General features: G+C 36.0%; 5 protein-coding genes across 10 annotated transcripts; 1 reads left to right on the forward strand and 4 right to left on the reverse strand.

Annotated features, from left to right (window-relative positions):
* Window positions 1-1,990: 1,990 nt before the first annotated feature.
* LOC143458642 (transaldolase-like) lies at window positions 1,991-6,335 on the forward strand. Its single transcript, XM_076955472.1, has 10 exons — window positions 1,991-2,229; window positions 3,243-3,366; window positions 3,534-3,641; window positions 4,129-4,260; window positions 4,492-4,549; window positions 4,754-4,868; window positions 5,076-5,205; window positions 5,329-5,419; window positions 5,675-5,797; window positions 6,068-6,335. Exons 1-10 carry the CDS (start codon window positions 2,118-2,120, stop codon window positions 6,083-6,085), a joined length of 1,011 nt encoding a protein of 336 aa, XP_076811587.1. The 5' UTR covers window positions 1,991-2,117; the 3' UTR covers window positions 6,086-6,335.
* LOC143458643 (C-type lectin domain family 4 member C-like) lies at window positions 6,284-10,204 on the reverse strand. Of its 5 annotated transcripts, none has more exons than XM_076955475.1 (7): window positions 9,674-10,196; window positions 8,661-8,897; window positions 8,435-8,584; window positions 8,293-8,340; window positions 7,562-7,627; window positions 7,352-7,463; window positions 6,284-7,120 (listed from the first exon to the last, which is right to left on the reverse strand). In XM_076955475.1, the coding sequence occupies exons 1-7, from the start codon at window positions 9,894-9,896 to the stop codon at window positions 7,045-7,047; spliced, it is 912 nt and encodes a 303-aa protein (XP_076811590.1). In that variant the 5' UTR covers window positions 9,897-10,196; the 3' UTR covers window positions 6,284-7,044. The 5 variants fall into 5 exon arrangements, with proteins under 5 accessions (XP_076811590.1, XP_076811589.1, XP_076811591.1 ...); XM_076955474.1 differs by having other exon boundaries at window positions 9,665-10,196; XM_076955476.1 differs by having other exon boundaries at window positions 9,424-9,680.
* A 230-nt stretch (window positions 10,205-10,434) lies between these two features.
* On the reverse strand, window positions 10,435-13,024 carry LOC143458641 (uncharacterized). The gene is made up of 4 exons (XM_076955471.1): window positions 12,748-13,024; window positions 12,410-12,552; window positions 11,975-12,256; window positions 10,435-11,894 (listed from the first exon to the last, which is right to left on the reverse strand). The coding sequence occupies exons 1-4, from the start codon at window positions 12,878-12,880 to the stop codon at window positions 11,202-11,204; spliced, it is 1,251 nt and encodes a 416-aa protein (XP_076811586.1). The 5' UTR covers window positions 12,881-13,024; the 3' UTR covers window positions 10,435-11,201.
* Window positions 13,025-14,001: 977 nt separating this feature from the next.
* Window positions 14,002-16,335, reverse strand: LOC143458645 (claudin-1-like). 2 transcript variants are annotated; one of them, XM_076955478.1, is made up of 6 exons: window positions 15,978-16,335; window positions 15,755-15,854; window positions 15,421-15,585; window positions 15,123-15,294; window positions 14,846-14,925; window positions 14,002-14,589 (listed from the first exon to the last, which is right to left on the reverse strand). In XM_076955478.1, the coding sequence occupies exons 1-6, from the start codon at window positions 16,119-16,121 to the stop codon at window positions 14,441-14,443; spliced, it is 810 nt and encodes a 269-aa protein (XP_076811593.1). In that variant the 5' UTR covers window positions 16,122-16,335; the 3' UTR covers window positions 14,002-14,440. The 2 variants fall into 2 exon arrangements, 1 of the variants encoding a protein (XP_076811593.1); XR_013117685.1 differs by having other exon boundaries at window positions 14,454-14,589; window positions 14,774-14,925.
* Window positions 16,336-16,446: 111 nt separating this feature from the next.
* On the reverse strand, window positions 16,447-20,573 carry LOC143458646 (non-structural maintenance of chromosomes element 3 homolog). Its single transcript, XM_076955479.1, has 7 exons — window positions 19,081-20,573; window positions 18,657-18,743; window positions 18,425-18,582; window positions 18,214-18,290; window positions 17,251-17,356; window positions 17,036-17,150; window positions 16,447-16,780 (listed from the first exon to the last, which is right to left on the reverse strand). Exons 1-7 carry the CDS (start codon window positions 19,150-19,152, stop codon window positions 16,694-16,696), a joined length of 702 nt encoding a protein of 233 aa, XP_076811594.1. The 5' UTR covers window positions 19,153-20,573; the 3' UTR covers window positions 16,447-16,693.
* Between the last annotated feature and the right edge of the window lie 2,589 nt (window positions 20,574-23,162).

Genomic DNA, 23,162 nt, shown 5'->3' on the forward strand with positions numbered 1-23,162 from the left:
ACAGCATGACCCAGTGGCTGCTCGACTTGTGTCCGCAGGCATCTAATCTGGGTGGCTAAATAACCAGCGTTAACACGACGGCCAGGCATGTTTTTGGCCAGCGCTCCTATTCTGATCCCAAGGAGTAATCCTGCCTCCTACTCCTATACTATCATGTGGACATGTTGTCAGAGTTGGCCGGTGGGCACGAGCGCGGGCAATTTTGAACCCGCTCCTTTCTTAAGTAACGATCTCGATAGTGGCACTCAATTTTCAAGGGTTGACAAACCTTGTAGAGGAAAACCTTTTCAAGGGTTATTTGCTCGTCGCTATTTTTTTGAACAAACAACGATGTGAACGCACAACATGGATACAGATGGTTGGATTGAAAAGTTTCACGTCAAAACTATGGTATTTCGGTTTGATATAGCCTAACTTAAACGCTTTTTGTTCTATAAGCTAACAACAATGAGCTGAGTTGTCATCATAGTATCGTAATTTGTTTCACCTTGACGCTATTTTTATAACTTGACCGACATGTGCTTTGAAAGTGGAGAATATTAACCTGTTGAACGTCGGCATATACGATTTTTAAAGGTTCTTAATACTTTGCTGGTCTGTTAATCATTTGTGCCAGGTGTGACCAAAACAGAACTTTTCAACATGGGATTTCAGTGAGATTGATGTTCCAAAATGCGTCAGAGTGAAAATTTTTTTGAATTGCTAAAAAGAGCGGGGGCTTGAGCGGCAAGACAAACTGGCTATCTTCTTTATAGAAGAAGGAAAGCACAAGTAACGCTCTTTTTTCATTGATGAGCGTTTCTCTTTATGTCGTCATGATTTTGCAAACCTTTGCAGAGCAATGGGATTGTTTCAATACTAAGAAACGGTTTCCATGATGAAACTATATAGTAGGCAAACCAAACTTCAAACCGTCATTTTGCATTTAGCTTTGGGTGAATGTAGCCTACAATCATTTTTTCATTTTCGCCGCTCCAAATGCCATAGTTTTAGGCTACAGGTGAGGGTGGCGACAAAGCGCAAAATAATTCACTATTTGTATTAAAGCACTTATTGTCGCTTTAAGTACTCCACTTGCCGCTACAATTGTGATTGGTAATATAGCGTCTCGTTTGCCGCTGCCATATCGATCATTGGTAATAACTGCTGAGGTGCGAGTCAGCCGCATCTTTATGGATATTATCAAGCGGTAGACGAACGAGACGCTACAGTAAGAGACGATAAACGACAAGTCAATTCCAAATCCACTTCTCAAAGCGAAAAGAATGTACAAGTTCTGTGGCTTTTGTATGATTCTACGTCTTTTCCATCTCTTCAAGCATCTATCTCATCAGCTGTAGCCTGTAAGTAGACAACTAGCCACTAACCAGCCGCAGGCGAAGATCGCCTCCACTTTACCTTTCTCTTACATTTAACATCCGCCCTTCGGCCTTCCTTTTGAACTAGATTTTTTGCATTCAGCTAAGCCATTCAAAAAAGTTAGAAGCCGGTTCCTTTTTGAAATGTTTAATGTTTTTGGGAACTAAATCATTTATGAAGTGTTGGAATACGAACTTTGCTTGTGAGTAAGTGATAAGTAAGCGCTTTTTTCTTAGCAGCATATTGGCGCTATGCGTGAAAGTTACGCAATTTAATATTCTGTGAGAAGGTATAGTGTTTGGTGTATTTCAGTCTCGGCTTTATGCCATAGTGTTGTTTGTGAAAAAGTTCATGTTATGATACTATGCACACAAACTACACTTTTGTCTTGCTTGAGTTCTGTTCAGTAGCCAGGTAAATATGGTGACCTAGGTCAAATTTCATTGCATCGCTCGAAAGACAAACCGTTGTGCTGAATAGTCTGCACGTTTGGTTTTAAGAGGCCGCGCGTTTTCTCTTTATAAAATATCACTCGGGAAATATTAAAATAGCGGAGTGCACGCATGGGCAACAGAGCGAACATTGGCAACTGACAATTTGCTTAGGGCTCTACTAAAATATCAGCCCTTGCTTCAACGAACTGAATAAAATCTGCACGTTTATCGTAGGCTATTTACGTTTTAACCTCGTCATTTCCTGTTTTAGCGGCGTGATCTGTTACAGCTTGCGGTTACTGTGGTTACTTAAGCATTGAGCCAATGCCAGCAGACGGAGAAGATTTTCCAGAGAGCAAGAGAACAAAGATGGCATCAGCCCTTGATCAATTGAAGTCTTATACTACTGTTGTGGCGGACACTGGAGACATAAACGGTATTTTGGATTGGAATTAGCAATTTTTCTGTGATGTGTTTCATACTGATAACATTAATTAAGTGTTTTGCTGATTTAGGCAAGATCATATTGTCAAGGCCGTGTCATTGCTAGGCTTTTAGTAAATTCTTTTGCTGGTAATACTATATTGGTATGTAGTGTAAATTTGGTATATTAAACAGGTAGTATAGACCTATAGTTTTTAAGTTCATACAGGACTGCAGAGTATAACCATTTTCAGCAAGATCTTGCAAGCGCCAAACAACCAAAAATAACAAGTGTGGATGCACTTGAAGTATGCTCTTAGGTGCTGTACACAGTTTGACTAATTCAATTTCTAAACCAATTAAAAATTGAGTGCACACAAGTTATTTCCAAGTCAGTAAGTGCAAAATAATGTACTTTAATAATAATGTACAGCATAGAGTTCAAGTTGGTTTTAGTTCTAACCTTTTCAAATTTTGGTACTCGCTGAAAGGTCTGAAATGATTAACAGTGTTTTTGTATAACTCATTCTTCTCTTTTCACAATAACCGCATTGAGGAAACTCAATGTTATTATCTAGAGTTTTTTTCAACGCAAATTTGTCTAAAATTCCAATTAACATAGCTTCATTATGTTTTCATGGGTAAACTTGTATTTTTTCTGTTGCAATATTTTCAATTTCAGACTTCATGGTTTTAGAATAACTTAAAATTTCTTGCTGCAAAGTTGTAAAACATATATGTAGATATAGGTATAGGTTATTATAGAACAATTTATTGTTCATAAATGGAAACGGTCTCTTAATTTTCTCCAATGGCCTCCCAAAATATATACACTTCCGCAACTACAGCAGAAAATTATCAGTTATGATAGTTTTTAAAGTTGCAGTCTTGTGAAATTGCTTAGCGGTCACCAAAGCCCAACCTTATAAGACTCTGCATGTGCAATATGTTAACTAATTGATATATGATATATCTATTTATATACTTTTAAAATGCACTATGTTAAAAGTTTTTTTAAATTTTCAGCAATTGCAAAATTTTTGCCACAAGATGCGACAACAAACCCATCACTGTTATTGGCTGCTGCAAAATTACCAGAGTATGATGGTTTGATTCAAGAAGCAATTAACTATGGAAAAGCACAATCAAAGTAAAGAATGTTGTTGCTCAATTTTTCATACAAACAGTGAATATTACTAAGTTAAAAATTAATGACAGACTGACAGTATTAAATAATAAATCTTGCTTTTGTTCTTATGATATGGGTCAGTACCAGTCTTGAGTATAATTACATGTAAATTTGTTTGCTTTTATTAGTGATTTAAAGGAACAAGTGACTGCAGCTATGGACAAACTCTTTGTCATTTTTGGAAGGAAAATTCTTGATATTGTGCCTGGAAGAGTTTCAACTGAAGTAGATGCAAGGTTGGTCGGTGTTTGTATTAGCATGGCTTGCATAAGAACTATGAAGCCATAACAGCCAATAAACAAATGTTTACCAAAAGGAGTTTGAGTCATGTCTGCAGACAAAGGTTGGGTAGTGTAAAAGTGTTATTGTGACCCAATTATTGTACAAATCTCAAAAGAATTGATTAAAATACAATAATTTGTTCTGTACAGCCATGTTGTTCGTGGTATCATGACTAGGCATTTTTTCTGCCTTAGTCCTCAGGGCAACTTATATTATTTGCTGAGTTAATCTTATGCCAAGTACTCATAACGTAAAAGTGTTTTTCACACATTTTTTATGACTTTTTACATTAATAGTTATTTGCTTTTTGCCTCATTTGTGTCGTAAAGCAGATTATATACATTTCTAAACAGGCGTATTAAGCACTTCATACACATATATGATATAGTTTACATATACTTTTAGCGTGGTGCTAATGATTTTAGATGAAAAAATTAATAGGTTATCATTTGATGCCGATGCTGCAGTTAAAAAAGCAAAGAAATTTATTGAACTCTATGAAAAAGATGGAATTTCAAGGGAAAGAATTTTAATTAAGCTTAGCACTACCTGGGAAGGAGTACAGGCTGCCAAGTAAGTCCATAAACAATATAATTTGCCAGTGATACAAAAATTCAAACCTTACTGCAAGCTACATTTTGTTGTGAAAAACTTGTTTAGTGAGTAACATATTTTAATCAATGTCTAATGACAGTAATTAAACTATTATATTCATTTACTCATAGCCAGTTTTGTTTTAAATTAGTAAACAAAATTGTTGGTCTGATTTTTTGTGGTTCATATCTTACTCTGTCTTTTTCTTAGGATCCTAGAAGCTGAAGGTATTCACTGTAACATGACATTGCTCTTTTCATTTGCACAGGTAGCTTAATTCATTCTTGAATTTTCTATTCTTTAATAGACTCATCTATATTCTACAATTTTTTTCAAAATTTCATTTTCATCACGAAACTGTTCAAATCTAAATTAATCAAAACAAATTATTGGTTAAAGAGAATTAGTAGAAGTGAAGTTTTCCCTTGTGTGTTGTTTTTGTTTGATAGTTAATATTTAGAAATTATTGCAGGCTGTAGCATGCGCTGAAGGTGGAGTCACTCTGATTTCTCCATTTGTTGGTCGTATTTTTGACTGGTATGTAAAAAGCACAGGGCAGAAGGAATATGGATTGCTTGAAGATCCAGGTAAAGTAATTCTATCCATTTGCTTGCGTATAGAGAACTGAAATGTGTATTTGATTTGTCATTAGGTATCAGGCATTACACATTGCTTGATCATAATGGTATTTTGCTTACACTCTTTAAGTTACTCTTTTATGTTGTGACTGTCGGTCTGCTTCTGTTTTGTTAGAGTTGCTGTAGGTTGTTGAAGTTTGTAGTTTTGTTTTGCAGGTGTGAAGAGTGTCAGTAAAATTTATAACTACTATAAACGATTTGGTTACAAAACTGTGGTTATGGGAGCATCGTTTAGGAACACAAACCAAATCAAGGCTTTGGCTGGATGTGATTTGCTTACCATCTCGTAAGTTATTATGAAACAATTACGGTTTTGTAAATACCATTACATTGTTATGGATATATTTTTCTTTTAGTATGAGATTTTACTTAAGGTAAAGTACTTCAATTCGATTTGTGTCCGTCCTAGACCTAAACTGTTGGAGCAGCTGCAAAATGACTCGTCCACCATTGAGCAGCAAGTTTCTGAGAAAAATGCTCAGACGATGGACTTAACACAGGTTTGCGATAATGCATTGTCAACATCAGTTCAGATTGCACAAGTTAACTACTGTACAATGGAAGCTTCTTAATTTGAAACTGAAGGGCCTCGTTAACTTACTTATGAGTTAACAAAAGTTTAAAAACTTAATATTCCTATCTAAGGCATTCTCAAGAAAGAACATATTTTGCTAGCCAAGTTGAGTTGACGGGCTTCTACTGTGTGTTGAACAGCCATTTCTGCCAACATGATTATGCTTAATTATAATACTCAGATCCATCTTGATGAGGCAAGTTTCCGCTACCTTCATAATGAAGATGCGATGGCTGTGGAGAAGTTGGCTGAGGGAATAAGAAAATTTGCTGAAGATGCCGTCAAGTTGGAGAATATGTTGAAGGTTTGCCCATATGTTGTAGATGTAGCCGTAGTAGTCAGTTTTGACTTTACAGAAAACTTCTAACTTGTAAGGAAGTTGTAACCATGTTGAAGGAACAAAGTTAAAGTATACCATTGTGCCTTTCACAGTTACTGTTTGAAATTTCTGATGCAATAATAATGTTAAATTGCTCTCATTGTTTGAAAGATAACACTTGTTCCCTTATGTGTTGTAGCAAATATAAAGCTAGTGGATATACACTATGCAGCATATCATATTTCTTGTTAACAGGAGCGCATCATGCAGTGAAGCATAGATGAGAAAACTACGCCGTGGACCGTAACCAAGATCTATTGATAGTCAAATTATATCCCATAATCGACTGTTAAACTTGCTGCCTTTTGTCAAAAGCAATTTACCGGTTGTGCAGTAATAAGTGTACATTTTGTGTCTTGTTCCGAAGGCAATTTTTGATGTAGATTTTCGATTTGTTACACTATGCATAGAAAGAGTTAAGCTGCATATATTTGGACGATAATACAACAATAATTCCAATTAACGTAAAAGACAACTTCTAATGTGAGCAAATAATAGATTCTGGAAGTGGCATGCCAGGAGTCAAAGTGCTGAAAGGCGCACATTTCTCATTTGCTAAAAAATGTTGTTTATGAGCAACAAATCGTGACTCTTGTATGTGAAATGATCCATGTCACATGCCTACCAACTGCTTTATCGAAACCAAATAGTTCCTGGCACTAACAGGTGTCGTTGAGCTTGTCACGCAAATACTGGAACTGCATAATATTGCGAGTTAATTCAAATTACCACTGCAAAATATTTTCTTGGTATTTAGATCTATTCCAGCATAGTTTCAAACGTTTCCGCCATACGTTAAATCGTAATCCATCATCGACAAAGAGTTCTTCAACGGGTGGTACATAATTTGTACGGAAGTTATCGTAGCTGTGTAACGCGATGAGCGATATAGAGCATTGAGCATACGTCACACTTTTAACAAACATGAATGTACTGTAAAAACACCGGAGTTGCAAAACCAAAGCAGAAGAGATTTTCTTATCATTCCATCCATGCGCATTATCTGTTTTCTAGCTTCAGCTGGCAAAATGATTATAAAATTCTGTTATCCAACTCGCGCTCATGAACCAACAACCAACATAAATAATAATCTGATACCAACTGCACTCAACGTTTAAAATCATTTACAACCATAACAATGAAAGCAGGGAATTCTTCTGTTGTGTTCAAGGTCAGATTGCAGATCGTCTCATGAACTTTTCATTCTCGCTTTCAACAGTAAAATTGGAAGTGGTGGAGACATCTTTCCTTTAAAAACAAAAGCAAGTGTTATGGCATTTCTACTGAAACGGCTGATATGTCATTTTGTTGGGAATAAGTCGAGATTAATGTTCATAAGTTTCGATATTGTCATGTCCAAAAAAGCTCTACGCACTCAGATCAATTTCTTTTGCTTAGAATTAACTTCTGGTAAGAATAGTTTAAAATATAACCTAAGCGATGCTTAAACTAGAGTAAGCTAAGTAGACTGCATCTTACCTTCGCTTGCTGTGCATGAACAGTGATGCTATAACGGCTACTGAAAGCAAAACAAGAACAGCACCCCCACATATGAGCGCAATTTGCATGGTTGCAGTACTTTTTTGATACTCTGCAAAGGAAGTTGCTCAGTACTTTTACACATTAAGCAAAAGCATTTATCAGAAGACGTGTTTGTTGTTAGCAAACAAGTCCTTACAGATGGCTTACTTTTCTTGGTGAAATTTCCAGCAGTATTTGTGAAGCCCGTCGATATATCACGGAAAGATGTGGCACCTGGAATCAATGCGTAAAGCATCAACAACAGTTTTAATGATTTAATGAGTAGCACCCTGCAATTGGTGACATCATGTAACTGCTGGTCGGGTACTTAGAGAGGCAGGATCGTAGTGAGAAGAACGGGTGTTATTATTGTACAGCAGCCTGCTGTTTTTAAATAGCGTCCTGTAATTGTTTACTGCTTCGTAATTAACAAGTTGCTGCTCGTGACGTAACACTACGTTGCTGTTTGTGACGTAATGAGCAGCAGGCTTTGATTGATCGAGTACCACTCACTTCTTGGTAAAAATTTTCATCAGTCGCTCAATTTGTTAAAATCTCAGCTGCTATTGACTACGACAACGTCATTGACTACCAACAGCAGCCTATCGGTCACTGGACAACAAGCAACAGCGGTTTACGCTTACGCTCTTTTGGTTAGGTCCCTGCCTCCTCGGCATAGTACTAGATGCAGTTGATTTAACTTGCGGATACATTTTTCCAAGCGCCGCTAAGCAAATGATAAAGGCTGTCACTGTTTCCATGGACAAACTCGCAAGTTTGAAGGTATTTTTCCAATGGTTATAACATAATAACCTAAACGTTATAACATAATAAAGTAGGTTTAGTAGATAGATTTAGGTTGAGTTTAGTAGATACAAAAAGTTAGGTTTAGAACGAACCTGAAAAAACGTGCAATTTTTGATGTGAAATAGGGACACTGGGGCAGTCTAAAACGAACCACCTATAGTTATACAGGCAATACAGCCATGATGTGCACCAACGTTTGGGTATTTTATTTCTGCTGTATAAACGCATTCATACTTTCAGTAGTACTGTAAGTAGTTGGGGAAAGTTTGGAATGTTGTGATGACGTCAGAATTGAATGTTTTTCTTTGACACTTTTTGCAAAAGTAGTTTGCCGAATGCTGCTTCTGGGAACAGGTACCGATGTTGTCGTAAATGCTTCCGTACCTGCAAACACAAAGGCTTTTCATGTAAACGCTTGTAAATGTTAAGTTAAATGTGTTTTGGATTTAACAGTACCAACCTACACGTCTCTGACATACGTATCTTGCCGGTATGTCACTGCAAGGTACATTGTACCAAGGATACTTTCTGAAGTACTGGAACGTCCAACCCATAATGACACAATTTTCCTCGATGTTGTTGGGTTCACCCGTTTGCCAGTTGGTATAAGTGACAGGTAAGCTACTATTGTAAGTCCACTCAAAGGCGTTTGATCGGATTGACCGTTTCAAGCCAATATAGAAAGAATAAGGCTCATCTGAAAACAGTATGACAATATTAATGTAAATTAAACGCTTTTCGGATAGAACTTTTGCTAATTAATCTGATATAAGAAGTACAAATGATTGGCATACATTTTTTATATGGTTAAAAAACTTGAACTCAATTATAACAACAAGCGGTGCAGACAGAGGCGTCGCGCTTAAGGTACGCTATACTTCATCAATTCCCTAAAAAGGAGTTATGGCCTGAAACTTAAGGAATTGTTTGAATCCTTTATAAAATGGGCCATTTTAGTCACAAAGGTGTATGAAAGTTATAAATCAGGCGATTACAGGTTTATGGAATTTTTTGCATAAGTCTGTAACAGATCTTTCTTTTTATCTAAAGACAATTTTTTTTGGAAATAGTTATTTATTTAAATTTGCAGCTAATTTACCTGCCCCGAACGTTTTTATAATGCCATAATAAACAATACACATATGATGAAATTATGCAAGCATGTCACATTTGTTGCACTGTTTATACAGTATTCATTTCATGATAGTTTATTAACTTTGTACCGGAGTCCTCCAGAGGTTCCAGTAAATTGTTTGCAGGACGCCTCTGATTGCAAGAATAACTCAGAATCATTACTTGACTGCAAGTTGCATGTATTTCAACTCAATTTATGGTTTTGGAAAATAGATAGTTAACACGATAGCCAGTTACGTTTACTTAAGTGAAGCATAACGTGCAGCCTACTACTGCATTTGTAGATTTCGCGGTTTGCAACTGCGGCGTCCTCAACGTAGGCGAACCTACCAAAGCTACCTGAAACAATTCCGATCAATTCTATGAGAAACTGTTGCACAAAGGTGGACGGTATTACAGCAAGATGTGCTTGTCTTGCACGACAGTCTTTGTCTGCTTGGTCGTAACTTCGAACGTATTTACTTTCAACTAAGTATTCCCACTGCCCGTGCTTCGACCATAAATTAGCATGCGCAGTGCGTAAAACTAACAGCATTACGAAACATGTGTTAACGATAAGCATGTTTATCAATATCAATGAGTTTATCTTGTTAAGTTCACCTTGAAAAACAAAACTGTTCAAACTAAAGCCTTAACCTAGCTATCATATGCAATTAATTACAGAATATGCAATTTTTTATGATAATCCCGGTATGGGTATGGAAACAATTACTGTTTGCAAAAACTAGACTATGGATGTCGAGTATAAAATATAGACTGGCGCATTGATATTTTTGGAATTCTATTTTACAATCATCCTGCAAACTCTCCCCATTTTATCGTGAGACAACTTTCAAACTCATTAAAATCATTTCTGAGACCGACCGTATTATGCTGATCTTCACAACGGTTTATCATGGTACTTCCTCTGTGAACTGATATGTTGATGATCTATTTATTTCCTAAGGTACAGTCTTGAGCAAAAATTGCGTGGCGTAAATATCCGGGTATTGTTTGGCAAATAGGCATGACATCAGATTGCAACAATGAACAACATCGGTATAGCCTACTAAGTTGCCACACAATAGATCAGTTTAAAATTCCTTCTTTGATGCAATGTCTTTTGACAAGAATGTTTCAATAATTTTTTCGCACCTTACTACAACGCTGGAAATACCAAGAAGCTTGTTTTTTGGTCGGTTTTACATGAAATCTGTTAACAAAACCATTTCAGCTACAACACAACTACAATACAGGGAATTTATACAACAAATACCTTGATTTACAAAACCTTTGTGCATGCATATCTATGTTATCTTCGTAATCATTCTTAAATCATGCAAATTTTGATATACCAAAAAGTATGACAAGTTACCTATAGGCTACAGTAATACGAATGTTCATATAAGCACGCAAGCGTTGGACATATTTGTATATACTACAAAGAAAAGGATTGGTTGAGTGTTTTGTATAACGTGGTCCTGATAAACATTTCCAAAGTAGTAAAATACGATATAAAAAATCAAAACACCAAAACTAAAAAGTGTCTGACCATCGTAATTTTCACAAAAGTTGGCTTGGTAACGGGAGTTTGAGCGATGAGGAATCATCGCCGGGTTCAAGTCGCGCAAAAACTTTCCTCAGTCCGAGTCCGAGAATAAAGATTATGATGGAACCATGTATGCGATTTGATTTGGCAGCAAAGTTATTTAACGCTCTGTCGCTCAGCTGTGTCTGGAATTTTTTCAACTCTTCACTCTCCGTATTTGAGTACAATGTCGAAGATAAAGCGTAAGTTTAAGAAAGGCGACTGTTTAAAAAGTGTAAACACTCAAGTCGGACGTGTCATAAAAAGTTACTTGAAATGGTGAGCTTTAATCGCTTTTGGTTAACCGTGTTTGTCAGGGGGTACTGTATCAGACCAATGAACCGACCGTTTTCGTTTTTGATCTGATTTGCTTCTTAGGTCTGGGACAAGAACAGGTTTATTTTTTTTCGTGGTTGGTTTTGAAATCTCGGTATTCGGTTTCCTTGTTATTTCTTCTTTTTGTACCGCTTGTGCTACGTCAAGATTCTTGTTTTCTTTTTCATTTTTATGTCTCTCCACTTTGCTCTCTTGAGGGCTCTTATTGGATTGCTGCTGTACATCTTCGACTTTAATTTCCTGAACGAGTTTGCTGTGGGTCCTTTCATCCAATCGTTTGGAATTCTGTGTTGTATGTTTTGATCTATTGTAAACTTTGTATTGTTTTTCTTTGTTTTCAACGTTTGTTTTCTTTTCTGGATCTTGACTGTTATTCTTGATTGCTATGTCGACTTCCGATTGGCTTAACCTTGCTATGGTCGACATACTAGGCAACGAATGTCTTGGTCTGGTTGTTACTTTCATCCGGGACTCCTGTTGTATTCTCTGCAAATGAATTAACGATTTTGCCGAGATAGAAAACTGACAAGATCGTCGTCTGATCGGGTAGGTTGCTTCACTGGTCATCGGTCGAACTTTTTTCTTTTCCTGCTCGTCAATGTTTGACAAAGCCAAATCCTTCTCCGTGTTTGCTGAATGATACAGTTCATGGGGAGTCTAACATAATTAAAGGTAATAAAACTGAGCATGAAATAACTGAAAAAAACAACAACTATACCAAAAAAGCTATAGCTTACCTGCTGAGTTTCGTCTCGTAAGTAAAGGTTTTTGAATGTCTGAAGTGAGGCACTACGTCTTATTTTTCGTTTTTCAACTTCATTAACCTCCACACTTGTGAGTCTTTGCTTTGCCGTGCTCAGCACTTGCAAGCTGTTCAGAAAGATATTCTTCGTTGTACTATCATGTGAGGGCATAAGCGGTGGTGGATAGGACTTAGACAAAAGGAGCTTTTTTCTGAAGACGCGGCTGGCATTGTGACGCTCAGCGGCGACTTGTAAAAGATAAATGTTGGACATGTCCTGTGGTAAGAAATACAATTAATACTTCTCGATTTTCTCGACTCGATCTCGACTATAAAAATTTAAAACAAAGCATTATATTCCTGAATCATCGGATGTTCTTGGGAAAACTTAGTAATAGGCTGCTGTATTGGCTATACTATGTCATCCCACCTGAATCCTTGCCATTGATTCGCGATCGCGGGGCACTGACGTTCTCATTAACGGTCTGGAATTATGTGAATGAAATGACGCGTTGTATGTATACAGAACGTGATCGCGAGCTGCTTGTGAGCGGCTCTGTCCAATTTCACCTTCTAAAAATATTAACTTTCTTGTTGTTGCAGATTTGCAGCGATTTGATTTAAATTTTAATAGACGACAACTGCATGCAATCGTGTAATTGAAAACCGACCATCAATATTTTAGTTTTTCTGTGATCGGTATATATAGCTTTATCGTATAGTACTTTGAGAAAATGACGTTTTAAAATGTTTTCTTGCTAAACTCACCTTTTCGTCGATGATCTTGCCTGATAACTTTTAACTTTTTCTGGTGTTCTCCTTTCTCCTCTATTTTGTTCCGGGTTATAGCATACTTCATAAAATGCGATAAAGGAACAGGATCTTTCAGATTTTCTACCATTTTGTTAATATTTTTTACAGAAAAAGATTCTTGAGAAACTCAATTAAATTTCTTTCTAACTGTAGCTATGAGATACCAGTCTAAAAGATGTAACTCAAAAACAGATTACTTAAAGTTTGGTTAACCAGATTCTTATACATTCATTATACACCTTACAAAGACCGACTAAAGCCTATTAGCTTTCGGGATGTCATTTTCCCTTCATAATTGCGGTTGTAGTCGTATTTGGAAACATTTATACTTTTAAACCGTAAACGATTTCGAAACAACTTAACAAACGTTACCTTAAGTTGTATAAATACAGCCAAAATGGTTTGTTATTTTAAAATGTTATTTTCTAGTGATACGGTCTATTTATATTCTTGATATGATCAAGCGTTATGTTTGTTTAGGGTACAATGGGCGTAAATTGTTTTCACCATAAAATGCGGAAAAAGGACGCGTGAAACGATTTTGTTTTGTGCAGGCGAGAAATGCCTTCAGAACAATCTAGCTTAATCTCCTTCTCGCTCATCAAGCCTTAAACACTTGTGCAATCAACGCCAAACTTTCCTTTTAATTTAAATGCATTTCGCAGGCTTCCTAAACATACAAAACTGATGAATGTTTAATGCTCAGCACAGCAGAACTTACATGAATTATAAAAAACGTTGCCTGCGCAATCAACTTCTTTTAAAAAATGTTCAGATAGTAGGCCTACGCTGCAATAACAATGCGATGCTTTTAAGAAAATCATTTTAGGATGGGCCTATTAAAACCTTTTCTCTAACCTGCTGTACGGTTTGCTTAACTAAGTTCGAGCTAATATTTAAATTGTATCAACAGAATACAACGGATTTGTTTCAGCAATACGTTGATATAACGAAATTCATTGAAATAGGTCGCGTTTTCTTTCAGGCACGTTTATCGAACAATGTCAACAAAAGGTCAATCATAACCCTTACAAAAATAGGAATTGTTTTCTATTGTCAAATACAACCGACCAACGAGTATCTGCAGACGTCCTTTGTATGTGACCTTGTATGCTATGCTCTGTAATTAGGCTGCCATGAACGATAATCACATTGTTATGAAACTGCTTTTCACAAAAATTACTTTGCAATAATTACAGTGACTCTTAATTATAAAATTTCTTGTCTTTTGAAATGTATTTTGACCGCACCCGCACTGCATTAACTTAATAAAGCACCCAGCTAATAATGCGGTGAATAAAAGGGCAAACAATAAAAAAACTAAGCTTACAATAAAATCGAAGGAGGAAATATTACTACCAAATGCCACCGAAGAAAGCAAAACAAATGCTGTAACAAAAGCACTAGATCCTTTGATAGTTTAGTGGTTTAATCAAATTGGTATAAAGTTATTATATTTAATCTAGTTCGTTAACACAGGTTTGAGGTTTGCTTTGACTGTGTTTCTTTCTTGGGCTGTAATGGTGACGTCCGAATAAACTGCTTATAACTCGCATCACGTGAAGAAATCAAACTAGAAATTCTCAAGATTTTACTTAGTAGCAGTTTTGCAAATAAGATGATCCCACACTACAAAGCGAAGCCAATACTACATGTATGTGGTTCTTTTATAGTCCTCGCATGGCACGTCCACGATCGATTCAAGCATTTGCACTTCGCGAGCTCGACTTGGTCCAGCGCTGATACTGGCTCTATGTTGCTGAGGAAGATGGCACCAAGCAAGTGGGTCCGCTTGTACTGTACAGAAAAGATGAAAACAACATTTGTATAATGCAACCGTTTCATTGTATAACATGACAAACACCAAAAAACCACGGCTGTAAACTTGCAATAAGTCTACTGAAGAATGAAATCAAATCCGGTAATGTACATATCAGCAGCCTACAAATTTAAGCTATTTCAGAAATACATATTCTAATACTTTGACTATATGCTATTTCCTTAGTGACGAGGAGAATGGTATCCTTGAAAACATCCCTCCAAATTCATGTACCTGAACCACGACGACTTGCAGCATAAGCAGCAACAGTTGCGAAAACAGACTCCCTGCGCTTTGTTGCCACCTTACGGTCTCTAACATAAGTAGGCTATATAAATACGTACGTCGCAGCTAGTCTATCTTTTTGTAAAAACTGCCTTTAGGTTATGCAACAGATTCATTTTACTGGAAATAAAAGTTATCTATTCCTTCTACAAGCCAGAGACAGAGCGCTAAAAAGGCAGGTAGACCATTTCAATATTTCTGTATTAGCCTACTGTATAAAACTTGCCTTCTGGATATGGCTGCGCCCAGCCACATGCAAATAGCTGCAGCATACGAAAATCCTGAAGCACCCCAGCCAACAAAAATGCCATCAGCCAACTCTATCGCTCTCTGGTCTTCCCAAGCTGAATGTATAACGTCAAGTCCATACCAAGTGCTTGCAATCAAAACGCATGTACCTGAATTGGTCATTGACTTTGTTAGTCAACAATTTGATGACCATATCAAAAGTAAAGTGGTTTGTACTGTAGATAAAGTACGTAACTAATAAGCTAAAGTAACATGGATACTGTGAGAAACATTACCCGCTACCACCCAGATAAACGCCCCCCTTCGAGTTAATTTTTCCTTTGTTTTGTCGCAGATCTGGAAGAGCAGGATGCACTTCATGCCGAAAATGTTCATACTCATTGCAAAGCCGCTTAACAAGCAGGCAGTGATCATCAAACCTCTACAAACCGTTCGTTGAGCTATGGTTTAAAACTCAAAATTATTTTCAAAGTTATACACTAGCCCTTCCAAACGTTTGCTCCATACAAAGGCACATAAGATTATTGCTTAGTGTTTGGATATCACAAATAGAGAAATTTACTGCAATAAATGTTATTTTAAATAAATCCAATCGTCCACTGCACCAACCACCATGGGGACCGAGCAATGATCCAGACAACCACTTTCCACATAATCCAGTAGAGCTACAAAACTTCCAGAGCCCGTAGCAATTTTCATATGGTGATATCTATGTTAAGCAGTATTTGAACAACTTTAATTCAAAATATTACAATAATTGTTTTCTTACGATGTTTTAAATCGCACGAACTGATTCAAACAGAAATGAAATTATCTATATATAGGTACTCACAGACGCTTCGGCATAAATTAGATACCAGCAAGGAGTAACTGTAACAAACACGTGGCAACTGGAAGCAGCTAATCCAAAGAAAAAACCAACCAATTTCAACATGGGAGCTGCAAGGGTTGAGCTTGCTTTACGGGGCTGCAACATTGCAGACTTCTAATCAGAGTATCAAAATCTGTTGTGGTTTTAACTGGTGAAAATTGTAAAAATATACTGACCCTACAAATTAAAGTTGAAAAGCTCGTAACGTTCGCTCGGAAGTAGCTCAACTGCGAAAGACTACAATTTCCACACATTTTGTTGCGGAGAATCGTGTAGCTGTACAAATTAGCACCGTGGTGAGAAACAACAACACTCTCATAAAATGGACGGTGCGTAAGTCGACCCCAATAAATTCCATTTAAACTTGTTTAAAGATCCAGAAGCTTCTACAAGCAATACCGACACAGGCATAAATTGCATCAAACGTAGATCAGTGAAAACAATTTATTTGAAATTGATATAACGTGAAAGAAAAGTAGAAAAATATATAAAAATCAAGTGGCAGTTGAACGCGAAACTAGAAAATAAGAAAGAGCATTGAAATCATCAACATGTGACTATTCCCGTCATATCCATACCACAGTCCTATTCAGTCCACAATACATGGCTGCATTATACAGCCTCACACCTCCATGAAGACTTTGCAATAAAAAGTTAGTACAAAGAACCAAGTTGCGTTATCCTGATTGCTGTTCATTCATTTCATCAGCTATCATGTCTTGGTATTGTGACTTCCACACCATGATATCGGACTTATCATAGAGCTGCAAAAAATGTGTGGTGAAAAAAAGTCACGAAGTGGTTTGGTGTGTTGAAATTGTTCAATTTACAATTGTAACCCAAACTTCAAACATTAAATGCTAAATTTTAAAAACTATTTATTTAATAAGAATTATTTGGAATTTGTTAACGTAAAACATCTTACAATTAGCTTAAAAGCAGCAGTTAAGGCTTCTCTAAAGCCAGAAAAAAGTAAAAACTGCTTTCTGGTAAAATCAAAAGGAACATAGAACAATAACCTTCGTCACAAATTCTAAAATCTTTCTCTTTGGAATATCATGGAAAGCTCTTTGGCCCCATCGATATTCATATTGTGGAGGATCACAATTGGGAACCTTGCTGATGTCAAGATACCTGCATTTTATGCCATACTTAACTACTGCAGAAGTTAATGTGTGTTCCAGTGTCCAGCTATTTTCAGAATAAACAAACAAATAATTATAAACAACTTTACATTTGTCTGGAAAATTCTTGAGTGATAAGCTTCTTTACATCTCCAAACACTGAATGAGAATGGTCCTTTTCGATTCCAAGACGTTTTAATGAATGCCAAAGTGCACCTATAAAAACATGTATATGTGTTTGCTGCATGTTTCGTTGAAACCAAGTTCTCCATAAATAAAAGTATAACAAATTACATGAAATGAAAGCTCATTAACTCAACTTTACTTCATTCAAAATACTGAATAACTCGAAGCAACTTCACCTGCCCTTGTTAACCACCTATTAAAATGCATGACAACAACTTGGTTAAAGTGTTTTTGTATCTCCAAGGGTGTAACTAGAGTTAGTTATCTCAAAATTCGTCTAAAAAATTATTCATTGCATTAAAAATTCTGGGTTGATTTGCTTTAAAAATGGGTTTTTATTGGCTACAAACGTAACAAGTTACAAAATGTCTTCAACTGATGCAAGTAAACTACTAAGATAAAAGTAGGTAGACTAGTGAGGAGACTTCAGAAAGGTTAAGGTACGAGTACTTTATGATAACATACAGTAGCAGACTAGCCAAGGTGAAGATACTAAGCTTAAACATAGCGGAAAAATACCAGTGCAGTATTATAGTACCACAGTGCAGCACTATATAATTACACAGTGTAGTACTGTACCATTTTTTGATTAAACAACATTTTTTCTAAAATGTTCTACAAGAAATGCGTGTTATAGTATTTGATTTCTAAAAATGCATTTATTTACACCAGACACAATTTTATAATTATTTTTCCAATTTTTTCAACTTTAAATAATAATTGAAGCAGTTTTATTAATCCCTTCACCTTTGAATTAACGAGCTTCCACGATACTTAACATCAACATCATATGCATGCAGGATCATGACATTTCACAACATGCCTAGCACAAACTATAAAAAATGATTTTCATAAGTTAATTTTACTTTTTTCATGCAAAAACCTACCATCCATTATGCTATTCCCAGACATAAAGATTAAAGTTAAAATTGTGAACAAAAGCCCTCGTTTTGAATTATCCTTCCTGTTGAAACATTTTTCGTTAGTCTATGCAACAAAAGGAATAGCTTTTCAGCAAAAGTGGAGTAATAGTATTACGCAGGTATAGTGGCAAATATCTACATACTGTTAAAATGCACCAAAAAGATCTCCACATACCATTTCATAACATCGCTTGTCTCGGAATGATCTAATGTGTTGACCAACATGTAGGCTTTTTTTGCTCCTTCACCTATTTCCACAAGTTTTATGCCAAACACCTTCTCCAACTTTTTCGCAACAACTTTAATCACATCTGAGAAGGAACTTTTGTGATCCTAAAAATATTCAGTGTGTGGCAAATTACAATTTAGGCTTTAAAGAAGGCATTGTAGTTTAATTGAAACTTCACCTTCAACACATGTTTGTTAATATCAGCCCGTTTTATAGGTATTTTCTTCTGTTCCCAGATTAACACAAAATGAACTACCTCATTAGCCTGAAAGAAAATTTCACAAAATTAATTAATTTTGTTAATTATTATCAGTCATACACAATTAAGTACAATAATAAAAGTGACAAGCAAAGCATTATTACAAGTTGCCACATACATATTCATCACAGTTTTGCATTAAAATCAGCAAGCAAACATATACAGAGTACTTCATATGAACCTATTAACACAGAGTGATGACCACCATAACTATCATATATTCTACCATATCAATTTCAATACATTTAAATTAGAAACTGTGATGAAACATTAAATATTTGCAGAATGGTACACAACTAATAAATTTAAGACATTTACCAACTAACTATATACAAGCCTGCACCTTTCGTTCCAGTTCTACTCCACTGAGCTTGTCAGAAGCACGATTCTGGGAAGTTTGAGCTTGTGAGCTCATCTTGCTACAGTACGTGTTTGTAAATCAGGCCAAATACCTCCTATTGTTTTCAAGATACGCTAAATTTCATTAGAAAACTCTGCAAAATGCAGAATTTATTTACACATAAGCAAATGAATGTATATTTTTACATCTAATTCAACAATCATATTCCAAAACACACACAAAAAACTGATACCAGCATAATATCAGAAAAACATTACAAGAGCAACACTAATAGATATTTTCAATTGTCCATTGCTGTCTGGTGTCTATTACTGGTTTGACCAAGTTTAATATATAAATCAAACAATCTTGACAATTGACTTCGCATTTATTGAAAGCGAATAATCACATATACATTATATATATTAGATGAAAATTCTAGTCAGGAAGGTCTCCTATTCAATCTCACCAATAACAAATCTGTTATAGTATATACATATATAACAAAGGAATTCTTCAGCCTTTTGAGATACTGTACAACAATGTAAAACTGCTTGTATATAATGGATCCATTAACTTTGCAAGCTGCAAGTGATGGTGTCCTCCAGTGATTTCCAGTGTTGTTACTGGTAATTTCTTTTTACTTCGTGTGTATGACTGGTGCAAAGCTCGAAATTTTAATTCCGTCCCGCACATGTACAGGAGTAGGCTTATGTGATATCATACAAGAGGTTAAAGCCTGCATTTTTCTTTATGGTACTTGATTTGATTTTTTACTTCTGTTGTATTGTAAACAGCAGTACAATATTAATCAGTATGGCACAACAAAAAAGTGATTGTAAAATTTTGAAATTGTAACATTCTGTTGACATGAGCAGAGAAGAAAATACATTATGTTGTTTTGTATTTGAGTACGACAATGACTTCTAAATAACTCAGCAGTGTGAGATAAAACATATAGTATAGGTGTCTAAGTAGCTTGCACGATGTGCCTATGATTTATTTCGAGTTCCTATATAACAGATATCACATATACTGAATGAATATCACTGGTCCCAACTTGTCCATTGTATACGATGTCTACTATTTATATATTTATTTCATTACAGTTGATTTATAAAGCAAACACTTCACCAAAAATTAGCAATTCAATCGCTTAGCTCACAATTTGCTTTCTTTTTTACAGTAAACTTACACAGTATATAGCGATTGATTTGCGTCATGTGAGCTGAAATAATTAGTACTATACATTTCAAAGACAAAAAGCTTGTATTTACTTGCACACTTAAAAACACCGTTTAGACTACCAATATCCTGCAGTTCAATTATATGCAGGTACCTAAACAATCTACAGGTACCTAAACATCACACAATGCACTATTCCTCATTGTATGTGTGGAATTACATAATATGCCACATATAAATACAAACACAATACTTATAATAACTTTAATAAACAAGACTAAAATGTAGTTTTCAATATATTGCACAGTATAACTTCAGTCAACTAAGTCCCAGGCCCATCCCATCATAAATATTTGTCCATTGGATAGCTGTGGACCAATAAGTGGGTTCAATTGACTCATATACGTGATAAACCAATGAAGCCAGCAGCATACTGCAGTGGTTACTGCCATTGTTTGATAGACACCTTTGTTAGGTCCATTGGGAATGACAAATGGAGTAACGCCTCCAATCAAGACCCAGATAAGAGTGATAATACACATAACTGCCCATGTCGGCAACATGATGACCTGAAAAGACAACAAAAACAAGAAATATATTAATTACTGAATGTCTGCATGTGGATTAAAATGCTGACAAAAATAGCCCATATCGTCAAAGATTAAACATATGACATCAATTAAGTACCAAGCTGCAAAGCAGCAAAAAGTGTCTATCAAGCTGCGAGTATAAATTTTCTGTCTACGCCCGGTGCTTTCGTACTTACCTTACTGATACCCAAACTTATGACCGATTTGCTTTCCAACTTTTACTAATCTGTAATTATTTAGATTTACTTTTTAAACAAATCACTATGCAGGTGCTCTAGAAAAGACATGCAGCTATTAAGAAACTTAACTACAAACAAGGTAGAAAAAGTAACAATAACCAAGTAGCTGAATACTTTATTGGAAAGTTTACTTTCTGTGCGCAAAACATGCACACTAAAAGAATAAATTAAATGCAGAAAATTGCCCCAGTCAAAGTAATACCTAAAAATTATATAGAGTTTGAGCATGATGGCTTCTGCAATAGGATATATTGCCTATTCAGTAAATCGTTGCTTCAGCTAACTTTGACACCGAAGGACTCTGAGGCAACAAGCAAACTTTGGGCCGCTTTTACTTTTACACATCCACGGGAGTGCAAACGTAAAGGAGACCCCATACTGACTACAGTGGGCAGGGCTTTGGAGCAGGCGTAAATGTTAAATTGCTCCAGCTCCGGAGCTCATTGATACCACTGCTTAGGCTCCAGCTCCAGCTGACTGCAGTGAAAGCCGGCCAGTCAGTCTGTATTTCATGGCAGAACTTGCAGACTCTTGGTGTGCAGATATCTTAGTTGTGCACGCTCACTAAATCGGGTGTGAACCGGCTAGCCAAGTACTAAATCTTTCTCAAGTGCATATCTAGACGCACACTTGTAACTATAGATTTAACACCGCTAACCACTGATCTAGACATCATATCGAACAAGTTCAGTGATTAGGATTCAAACCGCTTTAAAATAAGAGCAAGGCAACATAGTTTCAAACCTTTTTTACTGTGTAAAGTAATTCATATGCTACTCACCTGAGAAAAATCTTTTACTATTCAATAACCAGAACGCTCTTAATTAAAAAAGAATCAATATGGGTCGATAACATCCTTGTTAAGTATAGGCAATCAAAAAATCTTGTCACCCCAAAAAAGTGGCGGTGGTAACACGGAAAGGGTCAATTATATAACACTTTTACGAAAGGGTAAACTTAGACTTTTAAGTGGTTATTTAGATGGCTTATATCAAGTCAAGTTGGCTATTAACGTTTATCTGACATTTACCTCAGGTGTGCAGTAGCCACAAAATACATAGGCCTACCAGGGCATCAAAGAAATCCTTATGCGGCAATATTCTAGTGCAGAATTTTCATTTTGCCCTGTATTCTATTTTAAAAATACAACATCGTCATGCAAATTTCAGCATTACATTTATTGGTGTATACATTTATAAACAAAAATGTCAGACGAGTATAACCTGAGGATATACAAACATATACCACATACCAATAATACTAGGCTATATACCACAGGGGTCAGACTGTACAAACGATAGAGTAGAGTGAGTAGACCATGGACTTGGACCCAAATCGGAAGCCGAAAGCTGTAGGTCTAGCTGTGTTTACTATTATCTTTTAGCTTAGCCATTAAAGTAAGATCAGAAAATATATGGAATTACGAATAAAATTGTAGGTGAAGGCATTAAAACTCAAAAGCATTGTCACATCTTCCCCCAAAAATATCTTCATCACCCCACTACTTGTGGAAGAGTGATTTCTATGGCTTCGTGATCATATGATTATTCTGAAAAACTAAATTCATCGAAATCATTTAACTTATTACTGTGCAAACTATTTTGTGATGGTATTGAACTGCCCGCCGACAAGCATGTCTTTTGTTATTTTACGAGGCAAGAAATTTTGAGGAGTTCAATTTTAATCGTTTTTTTTGCTCTTAATTTGACTTAACAGGTTTTGCATTTAATGGTGCAGGCTTTTGACTTAACCATTTTTGGCTATTTCCCTTACTTACGTGGATTCAATCAGCTATTCGTTGTCCCGATTTATCTTCAACAACGTGCTGCGTTGTACTTCGCCTATCTACGATAAAATCAAATTGTTACTTTCCATAACTCGACATTTTTTCGCTGCTCAAATTCGGGGTGCCGTGTCTATCTGTGTGCGATTTCTGACAGATGCAATCTTATTTGCTGTTTTGGTTTTATGACAGAGGCGTAGCCAGGTTTTGAGCTGGTGGGAGCAAACTTTTTAAAAAAGCGCCGTCATTGTATCAAAATTAACATGCATGATGTCTAATACTGTATGT

The sequence above is a fragment of the Clavelina lepadiformis genome, chromosome 5, assembly GCF_947623445.1.
Source record: "Clavelina lepadiformis chromosome 5, kaClaLepa1.1, whole genome shotgun sequence".
Taxonomy (NCBI): domain Eukaryota; kingdom Metazoa; phylum Chordata; class Ascidiacea; order Aplousobranchia; family Clavelinidae; genus Clavelina; species Clavelina lepadiformis.